Below are 17870 nucleotides of genomic sequence, written 5' to 3'. Positions count from 1 at the left end.
ATTACATCTCTCTTCCTTTACTAGAGTTGTACAGTCACAGGTCCAGCTTCTTAGGCTTTCGGATATTTCTGCCAGAACGAGTCACTTGCGGGTTGGCGGTCACTGGAGTTGTATTTCGGTCAGAGCTCTCCTCCATTTCGCTGACTGCTGCTTTGGGTGTATCCGGTAGAGGTGAGGCTATATTGTCCGAGTTTAGACTGTTGTATCCGGTTGTAAAATCGAGCATGGACGTGTCATTGACAAGAGAACTGGCTTCTGGGTACGGTCGAAGATGTCTTCGATTCCGTCTGTACTTTCTTCCACTCTTCGGACATTCTACAACAAAAGATCGTGGTGACTTGTGTTGTTGGTCGACCTTGGCTGGGAGCCAAGCGTTTGATTCCGGCAGTGGTGCCATCCTTACTGCGTCTTCGGGTCGTAGAGATGGTAATGGTTTCACTCCTGGTCTGGAATCATAGTATTGCTTTTGTTTCACCTTCTCCATCTGGAAGTGTCTCTGAACAGACTCTCTGTTGTAGGAGGTATGTTCTAGTAGCTTTCTGGATGAGGGAAGTGTGTTACGAGGACGTCTTCCCATGAGCAGTTGAGCAGGTGACAGGTTGATGCCTTCTAACGGGGTTGTTCTATAGTCCAAAAGGGCTTTCTGCTTGTCTTTGACTTTCTTCCAGAGGCGTTTCACTGTCTGTATTCCTCTCTCCGCCTCACCATTGCTCTGCGGGAAGTGAGGACTGCTAGTTATGTGGTCGACACCGTATTCCTTGCAGAATTGTTGGAAGTCTGATGAGCTGAATTGCGGACCATTGTCACTCCTGCATTTCTCTGGAATGCCGTGTCTACAAAACTGGTTCTTCAGCGCTTGGATTGTAGAGGACGTGGTCTGGTCTTGCAGCTCATCCACTTCAATGAATTTTGAGTAGTAATCTACCAGTATGAGATAGTGTTTGGACTCAAAATGGAAAAGGTCAATTCCCACTTCAATAAATGGCAGGTCTGGGACTGGTGTTGGCATGAGAGGTTCTGGTGGTAGTCTGTTTTGGTACTCCGCGCAGCGGTCACATCTCCGTACAGTGTCTTCTATCTGGGCGTTCATGGCTGGCCAGTACATTACCTCTCTGGCGCGTTGTTTGCATTTCACTACTCCAAGGTGTGACTCATGAAGTAGTTTCAGCATTTGGGAACGAAGGCTCGGCGGGATTACTATCCTTGTACCCTTGAAGATGATGCCATCTTGTACTACTAATTGGTCTCGTGAGTCCCAGTACGGCCGTGCTGTAATGTGGACGTCCTCCCGCCGTTCTGGCCAGCCTGAGAGGATAACAAAGTGGAGGTTCTTCAGTTCTGTAGACGTCGCTTGTTGGATCTCCGAATGTTTGGTACCCGTGATTGGCACAAATTTGAGTGTGTTGATGTATTCGAGGTCGTCATTGTTTCCGGGTTCTTCACCTGGGATGTAAGCTCTCGAGAGGGTGTCTGCTAGTTGCATGTCTTTCCCTTTTCGGTAGGTGACAGTCAAGTCATACCATTGAAGCTTGAGCATCATCCTCTGCAGTCTCATTGGTGCCGACAGTATGGGCTTCAGGAAAATGCTTTCCAGAGGTTTGTGATCATTGTATACTTGTACGTGTCTTCCGAAGACATAGTGATGAAACTTTGTGGTTGCATGGACAATCGAGAGCATTTCCTTCTCAATTTGAGCATACCTCGACTCAGTAGCCGTCATTGATCTTGATGAGTAAGCTACTGGCCTGCCGTCTTGGAGTAATACCCCCCCCCCCCTACGCCTGTGCTGCTCGCATCGCATTGTATCTCTACTGCTTTCCGAGTATCATAGTAAGCTAACACTGGTGCATGGGTACACAGCTCCTTCAGCTTCTGAAAGCTTGCTTTGTGTTCATGTTGCCATTCGAACTTCACATCTGTCTTCAGAAGTAATCTCAGCGGCTTGTCCACATCGCTTAGGTTTGGAATGAATTTTGCCAAGTAAGTGACGAAGCCTAGAAACCTTTTGACGTCACTTTGATCCTGGGGATCCGGCATCTCAGCTACTGCCTTTATCTTTTCTGGATCTGGCTTTAGCCCTTCGGCTGTGATGAGATGTCCGATGTATCGAACTGATGGTTGTCGTATGTGACATTTCTCGTAGTTGAGGCGTAAATTGTAGCTGGTGGCTCGTTCGATTACTTGGTGGAGTATCTGGTCATGATGTTTCATATCCCGGCCAGCTATCAATATGTCATCCATGATGGCGGTTGCCCCTTCGATACCTTCCAGCATCTGGTCCATGATTCTCTGGTAAATTTCGGGAGCACACTTTAGTCCAAAAGGCAGACGTAGCCACCGGTACCTCCCCATGGGGGTGTTGAATGTAGTTAGCATTGATGACTCGTGGTCCAATTTGATTTGCAGGAATCCAGACTTCGCGTCTAGGACTGAGAAGACTTTTGCGCTTGGAATGTTGCTGACGATTTCCTCAATTGTCTTCATGGGATGATGTTCCCGCCTAATTGCCTTGTTTAGGTCTCGAGGATCGATACAGATCCTCACTTTGTCCTTCCTGAGGGACACTACCATGGAGCTAACCCACTCTGTGGGTTCTTCTACTCTGGTGATAAAGCCATCGTTCTCCATTTCTTTCAATTTCTCTATGACCTTGTCCCGTAGCATGACAGGTTGTCTTCTTGTTGGATGCACTACTCCTTTGGCACTGGGGTCGATTTTGATGGTGTAGGTGCCGGGCAACGTTCCAGTTACATTTGCCAAGTCAGGGAAATCCTGAAATTCGTGTGGAAGTTGTGTCTGTGTTTCTATGGGTGGAAGTTGGGTCTGTGTTTCCACGCGCGTGTTCACTTTGCTCACTCTCTGTATGAGGCCTAGCTGTTCTGCTAGATCGCCTGATATGATGTTGTCTTGCTCTAGGTCAACTATTTCGAAGTCAGTTTCCAGGTCAATGCTATTGTATCTGATGGGAATTGTTGCCACGCCAAGGGAGTTGATCTTGTGGTTGCTGTAAGAGTAGAGATTTATCCGTGACCTCCTCAGGACACCCTTATTGCGTAGTTTCTTGTATTTGCTGGCAACTATGACATTACACTTTGCTCCAGTGTCAATACGGAACGTTTTGGTGCTTCTTCCTACTTCCAGTCGTACTAACCATCTGTCTTGCTTGGCTCGATGTGAGGGTTCCACAGCGTTTATGTAGGACCTGTCTTCCTCGTCCTCTGTAGAGTCGCTGTCTTGTGCTGTATAGCTGACCTCTGGACTCCGAGGCTCCATTGCGTAGACCCTGTTGGTCTTTCTAGCTCGACATACGGTCTGCCAGTGGTTTCTCTTCTTGCAGTATGTGCAGGTTGATCCTAGTGCTGGGCATTTTCCTCTTGTCTTTTTGTGTGTCTGGTCGTTGCCGCATCTGCCACATGTGTGCAAATTCTGCGGTTTGTCGCGTGCCTGCTGTTCAACAGCTGGATAGAGTTGTGCTTTCTTTGGCTTGTAGATCGCCTTCTGTGGTTTGACAGCGGCTATTCCAGAGTCTTCGCCTCTCATTTCTCGCAGTTGCTGTTGTGACAGCTCGAACTGTCGAGCTATTTGTATGGACTTGGCAAGTGTAAGTTCTTGACCCTCATAGAGTAGGCGTTCCTGTACTTTCTTGTGACGTGAGCCATTGATGATGCCATCGATTAGGATGTCTTCTGTGTCGTGGAACTGACAGTCCATGGCTAGAAGGCGTAGGTCTTTGAGGAACGTGTCGAAACTTTCGTCCTCCTTTTGTATGCGTTGGTGAAATCGGAAGCGTGATACTCTCTTGTTCTTCCTAGGGCTTACGTACTCCTCGTACTTCCCTAGAACCTTTCCGGGGTCCTCCTTTTCTCCTTCAGCCCAGCTGAAGGTCTTGTGCAGTTCTCTGCCTTGTTGACCGACCCACATTCCTAGCCACCCGGCTCTTTCCGCGTTCGTGGCTTTGCTAAGAGGGCCAGCGAAGACAAACGACACGTGTTCCTTGAAGCGTTTGAACTCTTGGTATGTGTCTGTGGCATTCCAGTCCATGGATGGATGATCGAACGTGAATCCTCCTGTTGACATCGTTTTCACTGTGTATCCGAGCGTTTGATAGGTCCTATCTCGCCTGACACCATGTAATGTACTTGGTTACGTGCAGCAACAACTCAACGATATGTATTGGCTACCAGATAGAGCGAACTAAGAACACAAGCTGGCGCGTCTACTCTACACTAAATCGAGTCTGCGCGTATGCCGTAACGCGCGCTACATGTACACTACGACATACATTACACGTACTAGGGTAATTCTAGCAGGTATTTCTTGATTAATTAATTAGTTAATTAATTAACTATGTTTCTTCTGAGCTACAATAGCTTTACCGTTGGCAAAGATTACAACAATTCCTCAGCATAACGACAAGTAAGACCTAGGTTAATCATCTTCAAGTACATGTATGGCTCGAGATACGGGACAACGAAAACACAAGATGGACACGTGACTGCAGAACAACAACATTGGTGTGAAGGAGTTTGTTTCGAAGCACGGCTATTCTGCAGTATCTTCTGAGTTCCAAGGCTAGTTTCCCGTCTCCAAAATTGGTAACATAAATCAAAGTCAGAGAGGGGACTCCACAGGGAGCTCTTCAAATAGAGAAGGAGACAACGAGCTCTCCGCTGATGTCATAGCTCACCTTCTTCGAAGGTAACATCTAAGCAAGCACGCTTTATAAAATCCAATGAATTTTCTGTCATGCTGTGTGTCAGAGGAGTGATTCGACTCAACACTCCAACTATTCTTTTTGGGGACGAAGATTCGGGGGATGACGGTCCGATGAACGCGTTCGACAGTGAAGACGATGGAGATTATAGTCCGGCGACAGACCCGGGTCATCGCCGAATGATCAGAAGGAGAAAAAGTGAGGCTCAAGCCTTTCGTGTCTCTCTGTATGAAATTGTAGTTTGATATGACCATGTAGATGAACCTCTACCCTCACCAGCAGATACATCTGTAATTGAGGTATTCTTATTGTTTTCAAATATTACCATACAGGGTGGAGGTGAAATAGCACTCAAGTAATAGTTAGTCCGGTCTAGAGTGTGCTAGTAGGTGTGACTTGTATGGTGGTGAGAGTTGCCGACAACCCGGATTATGGGCGTCATTTGTGTCCAGCCGGCGGACGTTACAGTAGTAAAAATTCTTGTATAAATGGTACGAACACATCGACAAAGCTTGAAGTTAATGGAACTTATTATTATAGGTATGAACAACACCTTCCCTAATTTTGAGGGATTTTGTATGTACACACATAGGCATAATTATGGAGCCACTCTGAGCATGTGACTTAGATTTAAAAATTATTGGACTTTCTCAGACACTTGCAAGTACATGCATCTACAGTGACAGCTGCACTTTTTAGTAAATTCAAAACAAGTTATAATGGTAAGGTAATGGCTCTGATTGTGCCATCCTCATATCTGAGATTGGAGGTGATGTTTGACCTGTTGAGATTGATACACAACTGCTTCTTGCATGCTGTCAGTTCAACCAGTAAATTTGAAAGTTAATAATCAAAATCGTTGTCAAAAAGCTTCTAAACAATAGAATGACTTTGTTTATGTCAGAAGACATACTCAAAGATTAAATAGGGACTATACGTTTCAGTTTACTTGCATATTGTGAGTCTGCTCTTGTGACATCACAACATGGACACGGGTTGGACACGGTAATGCATGCCGGTGGTGGTTAGTCTGGTCATTCTCTTAATCTTTTTGTTGCTACGGGTTGTCAGAACGTCCAATAAGAACAATATAATACCCAAATAGCATGATTTGATGTAGAATCAGCGGGTCAGCAGGTGTATTCACAAATCTTCAGTGTTCTCTTGATTTCCATGCCTCAGCTGATATGGGGGTGGCTCCATAATTATGCCCATACCTGTATGTAGAGTATCATTCGGCCGCTCTGTATAATCCCGATGACGATAGATAGGGTTAGAGCACACTTGTCGTTGTGAAGGATCTCATGTTTCTTTCCTTGGTACTTGAAAAACTAAGTGATAGCATCAACGGGAAGTGAAACTTGTGAAACTGTGAGATCTGCTGTGGTGAGCGTTGCCTCGGAGTTCGGACTGTCTCAGTAGTTATACTTTCCCAGATGTTGCAAGCATAGCCAGACTGAGATTAGTCAACGCAGGCGCACAGGGACATCTTTACAGTTGTTTCTTTAATTTTGGCTTATAATATATTAAAAGCTATACTAAATTTTTAATTTCTAATTACCTCCCATGTTAATGCAATTATAGTCCATGCACCATATAATGTCCAATACAGTGGGCTTGAGGACAGTGGCAAAAGTAAAATTGTCAGTAAAGTACTGTGGTAAGCAACTGTCTCCTTCCATTGTGATGCTAACCCACCCAACCTAAAAGTGCGTGGCACGCCCATGCTTAAGTTGACCAGGCAGTGTGACTTTGCCTCTGACCACTACTTGTATCAACTCAATCTCTGGGGTAATGGACATTTCATCCATTGTCAGACAGCAACGTCTCTCCTGTTCACAAAGATGCTGCAGTTTTGAGTGAAGATGGTCTATGGTAGGGTTAGAAAGATGGTTGACATTCTTCGTTGAAGAGTACGCACAGATGGCAATGGATGTTGCTGTTTCAAAAGTAGGTTGTATTCAACAGATCCACAAGTAAATCGAAGTTCTTAATGGTTGACGATGTCCAAAGAGTGCCTTTTATGCCATAGATGTCTTGAAAGAGCGGTGAGCTGGTCTTTCTAAAAAATGCTAAATCTTTCTTTTTTCAGTTTCTGATGCAAAATTGTTCTTTTCTCATGTTTAGCTTGAACTAAAGTCTATTCCAACAATAGGTGCAGTGTAGGAATTGTGGGTGTGGACTTTGTCAGCTTGGGCTGTCTAGTGGGAAATAGAAAATTGAATTAGCGTAACTACTTCAATGACGTCTGCTAAACACAATGTAAACACTCATTTACAAGCTTGTGATGGCATTCTAGAATAGCTGCAGAAATGCTGCTGACAAAAGTAGGTGTGGATGTCTCCTAAAGCTCTGAATTGAGTTTGCTTGTGACTCCGGAGAATTAATTAGCTGTCTAATGTTTTCTAAGGAATGCAATTAAGTTGATTAATCTACTCTTTAGCTAGAATAGGATGGGCCATGTCAGACTGGGGTGAAGTCTACATATGTAATATTCCGAAAGCTGCTGCTCGTTTCAACATATTGAGCATCATTTTGACTCTTAGAATGCACCAGTGTCTCCACTTCCTCAGTGCGTTTAGAGGAGTTGTACAGTAAGTGCCCGGGATACCAAGATCTGGTAATTTTCCCACACTGCACCTGCTGTTGGAATGAACTTTAGCTCTCTCCTCAGTTTCCCTAATTATTTGGATTCTAGGGTGTCAAGTGAGGAAACCTCATCAACACAATTACATTATATTTTGCATATATAGATAGTAGCTACATCTAAGTGAAGAAAATGTAAAATTTAACTTTTACCAGTCGTCCATTATTCGGCACGTAGAGTAGCCCCTATCTCACAATCTCACTGCAGGGCAGGTCCACGTGTTACTCTAGAGACAAAATCTACACACACACACACACACACACACACACACACACACACACACACACACACACACACACACACACACACACACACACACACACTTATTTGGCAAGTTTTCAATCTACTCAGCTGAAGAGAGCGTTAAAACGTACAGTACACTTTAGTTAAACTGTGACTGCAGCGGGAGCATCTTGCACTCTACTATACCATTAGAGGATGGCGTAACTGGCGAGCGCACATCACATCGCCCCACCCTATGTGCAGTAGCAATTTATCTCCGCGCATTACAATACACGCATCCTATTACTCTATGCATCTTGCGCACTCCAGACAGCACAGTTTGGACTGTACCAGACTCTTCCCACATAAAGTGTCATGATGTATTCCTGAAGAATGACGCAACTTCAGCAATGAAGATGCATCTTTCGTGACATACATATATATGTATGGACGGACGGACGCACGCATGAACACGCGGCCCGGTCAGTCGGCTTAAAACCTCTGACTGCAGCAGGCACATCTTGCACTCTATTCTAGACCAGAGGATGGCATACAGTGGCTGTCGAGCACACGTCACATCCGCAGTCCGCCAAAGTCTTGTTTCTGGCCGTCGGAGGCAGTCCGTGTGAAATCCAACTCGACCATTCGTCTCGGATGGCCGATCTCAACCCTTCTGCCGCGTTTCACGACGATCCGAGACCGGCTTCGTGTCAATCGGCACGTTACAGACATCCATCCAGACAGACAGACGGAAGAGTGGGTTGGCGTATTATAGTATAGGATTTTGCATTCTACTGAGACAGGGTGTTAGTGAGGAAACTTCATCATCACAATTACATTTCCTGTATCATATCATCAACTGCAACCATCTCTCCTGCAGAACCAACAAATAATGTTTTAATAATTGCCAAAGTGAACAAGTGCATTTATTTCATCACAAGTCCAAATTTATATATTTTGTTTATTGCTCACCGTCATTTGAAGAAACTTGTCCTTCCGGCCTCCATGGAAGAACAGTAGGAATGATCCAATGAGACAAGGGGAGCTCTTGACTCTGGATCTACTCTTCGTCTTAATTGAAGGAGACTTTCTTCGAAAGTCAGCTTTATGATGAGGGAATATTGTCGAAATGGGATTTCGTTTCAGCTCTCTTGTCCTGTCAGCTCTGCATGCAATTCTTGAATTGAGACTCGTCAAAATGAGCTTAAAGCAAAACAAGTAAAGAAACAACAACTCTCTAAAAGTTTTCATGCCTTCTACATTACCTCGTAGAGAAATAAGCTCGTCGGAGATGACACCCAACAACGTCGCCTCACTTTCGTCTCCGAACTCTTCCTTCTTGCAAGGTCTTTTGGAAAGCGACACAGCTTGTACTCTTTTTCAGTTGTATTGCTGCATCCCCAAGCGCAACAGCAAGGCATTCTGCAAGCAGTGACTAGACAAAGCAACTATCTCTTTTATTTCCTGGACCCGTTCAATGCACAACTGTACACAAAATGGCACCCATAATATCACGTGACCAAATGGTCATGTCGCAACTCTCTCTACATACGGCGTTGGTGGTGGGGTCATTGCGCCCAAGTGCAAGAAATGTGTTGCTAAAGTGTTGGAGACAAAGGTGTGGTGATGCTTGGCACAAATAGAATTACTTATTTAATCGGTTTTACTTTAAAACGGACATTGATGCCATTGGGCATCTGGTAAAAGTTGTATTGGTTTGGTCGTGGCTGGTTTGGGAGCAGATTGCTGCCTGTGTCACTGCTTTGGCTTTGCGAAATTCAACATGTTAAATATTTTTGCTTTACCCACATAAATGGTGCACATAGTCAATTGTGTTGACCAAAATATATTATGTAGACACTTTGTCCAGAATTGTCAGCAGCATAGGCAAACTAATGTTTACTTTAGTTTGTGGTGCTTCTTGGACGAGCCAAATTCTTGAAATAGATTATTTGCTTGAAAACTGCTGAGATAATATTCACAGGGAATCTCTTGCTTTTACCTTAGTTTACCTGTACAGTTGCCTGCTAAAAGTTTATATTTATTGACATCAATTGAGAATACTATAGTACTGTAATAGTCGTACACACAATGTGACATACTCAGTGGCAGATCCAGCACACGGTGCGCCCCCAGGTCAGTGAAATCTAGAACTCTTTGATTTTGATAGAAACTTGGTACAATTGTTCTAGTTGTAATAGAGTCTAAGATTGTAGGCTAGTTATCATATCATGAATAAGCGATCATGAATAAATGATCATCACTTGGTCTTCTTTTGTCTGTATGTTGAGGCTACTCGCAGCTTATAGGAACTCTGAAGTAGGTGTGCTTGCTTCTGTTTTTCTGCATCTGTAAAGTTCTAGCATACTGAGTTGCTTTGCAAAGTAATTATGTCGAAACGTCAAGCCGCCAACCAACGCAGGTTGTTGCAACTATGGAAACAGCAATTTCCTGCGAAGCGTATGGTATCATTTGATCAGTGCATGAAAAAATCTTCTGGACATGAACAGAATGAGACTGCCACTATACCAGCACTTTTCAGCTTCAACCAGGAAGAACGGAAGACACATCCAAGGACAGAATATGACCGCAGGAGACTGTCTTAGATGTCGTTACTTCTAGTAGACAACCTGAGCAGTTGGTAAGGGACAAGATGACGACTGCTGAGGAATTTTTTTTCTTTGAATGCCTTGCACGCCTCCGCTGATGGAAAACCACGGAACTGTCAGATGCCTTCTATTAGGCGAAAGATTGTCAGATGATGATAAAATCTGGATCATTGAAAACAGGAAACCATCTTGTCGTACTCTCATGCCTTCAAAGAATTTCCCAGACAAGCGGCATAAGGATGGAGCCAGTCGACACTTCTAGCAAATTTAGTTGATTCACAGTGACGTCTTAAGTAGAAATTATTACTGCGCCACCCCCTCAATAAAACCCTGGATCCTCCACTGATACTTGCAAATAGGTTACAACGTTTCTGCTTGTGAATAATGCACACAATAGACTCAATGCTGTTGAGGACTAAACAGCATGCTTTTAGCATGTCTAAGTGCATGTTGGGTATCATACACGGTTTCGTTTTTTCTCAGTAGTTGGATGGTGGCAATACCTTGTTGTGTTCTGCAGAGTAGTCCCATCTCTTTGGATCTGCTTTCTGCTGGTGGTCCAAAGCGACTTAAGCTTGAAAACGGAGAGTATGCTTTTCAACCTGTGAACGTGGCTCAGTTGTTACGTCAGAAAGAGACAACAAATTCACGATGTTGCGGAGGCCTATCGAAGAGTGATTGCTGCACGGCTATGTCAAAGTAAGAAAATTAGAGATTTTGTTTGTGGTGTGTTGTTGTCAGTTTTTCTGTGTTGCGTATTTATTTCTGTGATAGAATGTTACTTTAGATGGTGGATTATGTGTTAGTTGATTGTGTGTTAGTTGGTCTTTGTCTGTCTATTGTATAGCCTTTCAGTCATTTTGGCAGTTGTTTGTACCCATTTATGCTATTGTATAGAATAGATATACCATAAATGTCCAAGAAAAGAGTGATTAACAACCTGTGTGTGTGTGTGTGTGTGTGTGTGTGTGTGTGTGCATGTGTGTGTGCATGTGTGTGTGTGTGTGTGTGTGTGTGTGTGTGTGTGTGTGTGTGTGTGTGTGTGTGTGTGTGTGTGTGTGTGTGTGTGTGACATTACACATGTCATTCATTACTCACGAGCAAGAATAATATTATACATTAGTTGAGTGAATGTAATGTAGGTTGTAATACTACTGAGCACCTAATATGTATGAACTTGGTACAGGTAGACACTCACAATATACTCAGCAGCTCAGGTACTGTACCACAATATCTTGTTGAAGCACAATTATGACATCAGTATGTGTACATATGTCTGCTCTCATTAACTGTTGCTCGTGCACCTCTGTTACGTCTACAGTATTTCCCGTGCAATTATCCGGTTGGGGTAACCAATTATCTAGCCTCAAACTTCCAGACCAGAGATCGCACAGCGCGCGAACTCTAGTCTGGACCAGAATGGTACTAAAATGATTTCAGAAATAGCCTTCTAAGCCAATCAGCGTCTTAGAACCGGAATGTCTGTTGTAAATTGTGATTAGTTTAGCAGTAATTGGTTATGCTAAGTGCACTAACGCTGATTGCGCGCCTGTGAAATTCTTGTGGGCGGCTAAGTGCACGCCAGAGCCATGATGAAGACTCTGGTGCACGCACACATCTCAGCTTCAGTTTTGCGATCTTTTCAAGCGTACGGTGAGAGGACATGCACAGCAGCGTTGCTAGACCATCACCTTTGACAACTGGTCGAGCGGTAGTTTCACTAGTCTTGCAGTTAGACTAGCTAGCGGTCTGCCAAAGAATCAAAGAGTCGTCGTTTATGCCATCTGCCAAGATATCGCCACGAACACGGCAGGCGTCTCTTCTTTGTTCGTGAGATCTCATGGCATTTACAAGTGATATGTTGATCTAGGTAAAACCCTTTAGCATCGCTTTCTGATAAGTACTTCTGAAATCATTGTAGTATCCTTGTGGTCCAGACTAGAGTTCGCACGCTTCATGTGCTCTGGTTTGGAAGTTTGAGGCTACCAATTATTTGACTCAGTCAACCAATTATCCGGTTGGGGCAACCAATTATCCGATTGAGACAATCAATTATCCGATTGGGGCAACTAATTATCCGATCTCAAGCTGTACATCACGAATGCATTGCTGGTGAGGTCACAGTCAAAACTCTTTCTGATGCAGATTGATAGCATCGTGGGAAACGCTAGGACAAGCTATTACACATGTGAATGTGACGCTCCAGCTGCAGCGTCGCAACTGAACAACGCTGCCGTCTTTCTTTTTGCATCAATCTCATTGACTTGAGAGAAAGGATCACTGCATCACCAACACTCAGTTTCACACCCTCATCTGATTCTCAGAATCTGAAACAAATTCACAATCACCTCTAGCGATCGAGCTGGAGAATTTAGAGCTACCTAAACTGTAGACCTAACATGTACTTTATCTAATTGTGTGTGAATAACGTGGTTGTTAATTCTGCTGAGTTCTACAGTACCTATCCCCTCTAATCTTGCTTGCATGTGTAGCTTTAGCGGTGAATACATGCTAGCTAGAAAGTGCGTTGAGGCATAATTGTAGACCACCTGCTAAGTCCTTTAGTGCGTCAGGACACACAAATGTAGCAGAAGTTGCCGTCTTGCTGTGACAAGAGTCTGACCCTCACTGCAACAACTGCAACTGTGCCATTTCTCTGTGTGGTAATCCGTGCTGGTGGGCAATAATTAATTACCAGAGAATTACTGATGGTGTTTCCTCTGTGATTAATTGATAGCGAAAACAAGGATTACCCTGTTTACTGGTGCAGCAGCAAAGGCAACAACATCCGTCAGTACGAGCTATTATTTCTCTAAACAGAGCTTCTATAACTACACTGCTCCTTACTAAAACTATGAGTTGGATAATTGGTTGTCTGAAGCGGATAATTGGTTGCTTCGACCGTATAATTGCATGGGAAATACTGTAGTATCTTGTATATTTATTATTTCTAATGTTACCATAGTAACTACATATTTAGTGGCTAATCATTTTCCTGTCTATGAATTCGACTACATAAATCAACAATGAAACTGTAGGCCATCCATTGCTTCGTTTTTCTGGTTTCATCTGTATGTCTGTTTATTTGGTGTGTATACGCAAATTTATTTAAACAGTTATTTGCCGAATACGAAGAAAACAATCGAGAGCTTTCCGTCTCGTTTATTTGGAGGTTTCTTCTCAGACGATGGCAGTGTCTTTATGTCGTCATGCCAAGGTAAAGTAGAAATCCACACATACCATGAATGAATTTGTTGTAGTAAGCCACATCCCACAGATCAGCACATTCGCTTGTTTGACGTTACAAATGGGCGGTTCAAGTGTTTCAAAGACATTCTAGCGAAAGACATCGGCTGGACAATAGTGGACACGACATACAGGTAGCATCTGAATGTGCATGTTTGTTCTCATCTGTTGGTACAGTCTCGATGTTTTATGTTTGCATCAGCCCGGATCAAAACTACTTGGTTTATTCAAGCTGGAGTGACTGCAGTAGGAGGGCACTGGTTGTTGTTGCGTTGACTTGTGAATTAGCGTGTTGTGCTTAGTTCATATGTGTAACGTACACGGTGACTACGAGACACACATTCCATTAGATCTGAGGTACAGTTACACTAGTCACTGTTATCTATTTATTCATTTGTAGTGAATAGTATTGTGCTAGACCTCCAGGAAGTACGCACTTCTGTGCATTCTGCGTACGATTTTCTAAAGATAATAAGGAGATCCTAGCCGGGTACTGTTGTTTGCCGAGTATTCTTCGTATTGTGGTTGCAGTGTGTTCATGTTATAGAGGCAACGATGGCTGTTTGTATGTTTATGATCGAGAAAGAGCTGAAAGAACATTGATAGTGAACATGCGTTCCATTGCAGTGGGCTGTCCAGATTCATGTATTCATGTGTCATTTGTGTAGATCCATGGGCACTCTGATGATTGCAATGCTGTTGCATTTGCTGATAATTCGTCTCAGTTACTATTTTCGGGTGGCGATGATGCTCTGTGTAAGGTTTGGGATCGTAGAGTGTTGGGAGAGAAAAATCCTCGTCCTGTGGGCACGTTGGTTGGTCATGGAGCTGGCGTTACGTTTATTGATACAAAAGTGAGACATTGTTTGTATGTGGGTAGATGAATGAATAGACAGACTGAGGGACTGATGACAACTGGACAAGGTGATGAAGATTGATGATGTTTTAGGTATACTCACTGCATAACGAGGTCGCATGTATCGCATACACGCCCTAGCTTACATGTGGCTTACATGTGATTTGTGAGTGTAAGCTGTATTTACACAAGGCTACATTTAGTCCGACCACGTGTAAGCGCATGAAAACGAATGTAAGTGGCGTAAATATGGTATCGCATGCATGTAAACATTGGTGTACGCGCATTGTACGGTATGGTGACAAGATAACCATGCGTTACCATGGAGTTTAAATGCGGTATCGCACGCATGTAAGCAAAGTTTACATGCAATGTACATCCATGGTTGAAACGCAGTGACTAAGACAGACAGACAGACAGACAGACTGATTGACAGACAAACAGAGACAGACAGACTGTGTGATTGACAGACAGATAGACAGACAGACAAATAGACAAACAGACAGACAGACAGTAGTATATTCTTCCATACAACCACTCATGGGCATAACGGCAGTCCTTACCAACATAGCCGCAAGCTGTGACATAGATTACAGATCCAGACTCAAAGTCCACAACCTTGGCACAACATCTAACATCATCTAACACTAAACAACAACTGCACACTATGTTAACAGTTTCTACACTGCACACGCCATTTACATGTCTTGACACTCCCACACATAACACAACAATGAGTCAACTGAAACCATGTGCCCACGAACTGCACATCAAAGTAGAAGGGTGCCATATAAGATACCTCTGTTGAAGATTTTCCACTTCCCAGCTTGGCCAACTGGCGTACTGCATAGCATGACAAGCAGCTTCGGATTCAGAGCACCATGAAAACCGAAAAACCAAGACACGAAGCTTCTGAGAAGTTCAAAAGGGTGACGATAATTGTGCTTCCTCTCAAGAGCATTCTAGCACTGACTCAACGTATTAGACAGGCAGACAGACAGACAGACTGACAGACAATGTTGAAGACAATTGGGTAAATACAGAGCACGATAAACTTGCTAGCAGAGATTGTCTGTTTGTGTGACTGTGGTTAGGGTGACGGCCACTATTTTATCAGCAACTCGAAAGATCAGAGTATCAAGTTGTGGGATGTCAGATCGTTTTCCTCTAAAGATGCTATTGCGGTAATATTTGTTAAGCACCATGCTACTTATGATTTTTGCAACTATCTTTGTAATTTTGTGTTGGCTGCTTTGTTTCTTTTTCTATGATTGTATTGTGGTTTTGTTATATTGGATGCATTGAAAACATGCTTGTATTTGTCAGTCTATTTGTACAGTATAACAACGTTTTGTAGAACAAATTGTATATATGCTGTTTAGTGTGCAAAGCAAATGGTGGATAGACATTGTTTTGATTATCGATGGGAAGAACCACCAAGAAAATGTAGTAGCCTAACTTGACGTATTGTTTTAATGTTATCGCTAATTAATTACATATTTTCTAGTCCTGAAAGACTGGAAGCTGGCAGGAGATACGTCAGTAATGACGTACAAAGGACACAGAGTGCAACGATGTCAAATTCGTTGTCGTTTTTCTCCAGCACATTCAACAGGGCAGGTAGGTGCTTTGATGACTCTCTTTGTCTTTTGTCATTACTACTTGTATTGCCTTTTGTGTTAGCAATACATCTATAGTGGATGCTCGGAAGGCCGGTTGTTTGGTGAGATGCTAGTATGGCGTTAAGTGCTGATTTTATTTGTTTTTGTGTTGTAGTGTATGATGTACTGACCGGCAGAGTAATAGGTCGTTATAGCGAACATGTATCAGCTTAGTTTAGATTTCTTTGTTTGAATTTGACTATGTCTGATATTGTCTATCTTTTTTAGTGTTTTTGGTAATATTGTATTATTTGTGTTTTTTTTCTTGCTGGTTTTTGTAGCTGCCAAATCCTTAGTCAGCTTATCTATTACAGTATGTGTTTGTTTGTTTGTTGCTGTTGCCTGTTGCCTTTGCTTACTTGCCAGAGAGTTGATATGTTACCTGCCAGAGTGCTCATCTGTTAGTTAGTCTATCAGTTGTTTGTATGTTTGTTTGTTGTTTGTATGTTTGTTTGTTGCTTGTCTGTTTGTTGCTGTTGCCTGTTGGCTTCACTTTGCTGCCAAAGAGCGCATCTGTTACCTGCCAGAGTGCTTATCTGTTAGTTAGTCTGTCAGTTGTTTGTTGTTTGTTGTTTGTTGCTGTTGTCTGTTGCCTTCGCTTACCTGCCAGAGAGCTGATATGTTGCCTGCCAGAGTGCTCACCTGTTAGTTAGTCCATCAGTTGTTTGTGTGTTTGTTTGTTGTTTGTCTGTTTGTTGCTGTTGCCTGTTGCCTTTGCTTTCCTGCCAGAGAGCTCATCTGTTACCTGCCAAAGTGCTTATCTGTTAGCTAGTCTGTCAGTTGTTTGTTTGTTGTTTGTTGTTTGTTGTTGTTGCTGTTGTCTGTTGCCTTCCCTTACCTGCCAGAGAGCTGATATGTTACCTGCCAGAGAGCTGATATGTTACCTGCCAGAGTGCTTATCTGTTAGTTAGTCCATCAGTTGTTTGTGTGTTTGTTTGTTGTTTGTATGTTTGTTGCTGTTGCCTGTTGCCTTGTTTACCTGCCAGAGAGCTCATCTGTTATCTGCCAGAGTGCTCATTTGTTAGTTAGTCTGTCAGTTGTTTTGGTTGGTTGTCTGTTTTTGCTGTTGCCTGTTGCTTTTGCTTACCTGCCAGAGTGCTCATCTGTTACTGTAGTTAGTCTGTTAGTTGTCTGTTTGTTTGTTTGTTTGCTTGTTTGCTTGTCATTACTTTGCTAATTTGTAGTTTTTTCTTTTCGTTTGGTTGTTTGTTTATGTTATTTTTTTATTAAGAAATGAGTTTATATATTTGAACTGCTACATGCTAATTATTACCAACTTTCAATCATGTGTCTGTTTGTTCATTTGTATGTGCATATATATCTGTGTTTTTTACATTATATATGTGATGTGTTAGCTCATGTATTGTATCTTTACTGTGTTGGTTACTTTCTTGACACAATATTAAAGGACGATGCTGTTCGCGATGTGTCATGGCACCCTTTCCAGCCAGTCATCTGTACATCATCAGTACGTGATGCGACCTGTCTATGCAACTATAGTAAATACTAATACTCTGATACAATTATTATTTGTCTATTGCATTGCAGTGGGATGGGAAAATTGGTTGGTGGGAGTACACTCGTCCACATGAGATCGAACCACGAGAATGTCGTAGACCTGGCCTTCGACCGAAGTCATCTTTGCGCATGAAATAGTGAAGCATTTTCACGTTTGTAATGTTATGGGCCATTACTTTCACATTATGTGCTTTCGCAACTGTAGATTGGTTAGTATTGTTAGTGCTAGTGAATGTTGTACGTGTATGTACTGTATATATCTTGTGTAACTTCACTGTTAGATTTAGGGCTTTATTAGCCTGCTCATCCTAGTAATAAATACTATTAGTATTGATTTGAAACTATTCTAAAGAAGCTGCTGAGACGTACGATGAAGTCAGACTAGACGTCTAAGTTA

General features: G+C 42.9%; 2 protein-coding genes across 3 annotated transcripts; one reads left to right on the top strand and one right to left on the bottom strand.

Moving 5' to 3' along the window:
- Positions 1-1737: 1737 nt before the first annotated feature.
- On the bottom strand, positions 1738-4282 carry LOC134178055 (uncharacterized protein K02A2.6-like). Its single transcript, XM_062644838.1, has one exon. The coding sequence runs from the start codon at positions 4075-4077 to the stop codon at positions 1738-1740; it is 2340 nt and encodes a 779-aa protein (XP_062500822.1). The 5' UTR covers positions 4078-4282.
- Positions 4283-4498: 216 nt separating this feature from the next.
- Positions 4499-17830, top strand: LOC134178410 (DDB1- and CUL4-associated factor 11-like). Of its 2 annotated transcripts, XM_062645289.1 has the most exons (18): positions 4499-4698; positions 4761-4912; positions 4973-5013; positions 10713-10891; positions 13309-13409; positions 13470-13572; positions 13641-13684; positions 13741-13795; positions 13857-13928; positions 13986-14043; positions 14107-14292; positions 15389-15478; positions 15677-15740; positions 15802-15914; positions 15978-16017; positions 16071-16117; positions 17364-17423; positions 17504-17830. In XM_062645289.1, the coding sequence occupies exons 2-18, from the start codon at positions 4828-4830 to the stop codon at positions 17609-17611; spliced, it is 1446 nt and encodes a 481-aa protein (XP_062501273.1). In that variant the 5' UTR covers positions 4499-4698; positions 4761-4827; the 3' UTR covers positions 17612-17830. The 2 variants fall into 2 exon arrangements, with proteins under 2 accessions (XP_062501273.1, XP_062501275.1); XM_062645291.1 differs by lacking the exons at positions 4499-4698; positions 4973-5013 and having other exon boundaries at positions 4846-4912.
- The last annotated feature ends 40 nt before the right edge of the window (positions 17831-17870 follow it).

Source organism: Corticium candelabrum, chromosome 4 (genome assembly GCF_963422355.1).
Source record: "Corticium candelabrum chromosome 4, ooCorCand1.1, whole genome shotgun sequence".
NCBI classification, from domain to species: Eukaryota; Metazoa; Porifera; class Homoscleromorpha; order Homosclerophorida; family Plakinidae; genus Corticium; species Corticium candelabrum.
The sequence above is the reverse complement of the archived record's forward strand: the minus strand, read 5'-3'. Positions and strand labels throughout refer to the sequence as shown.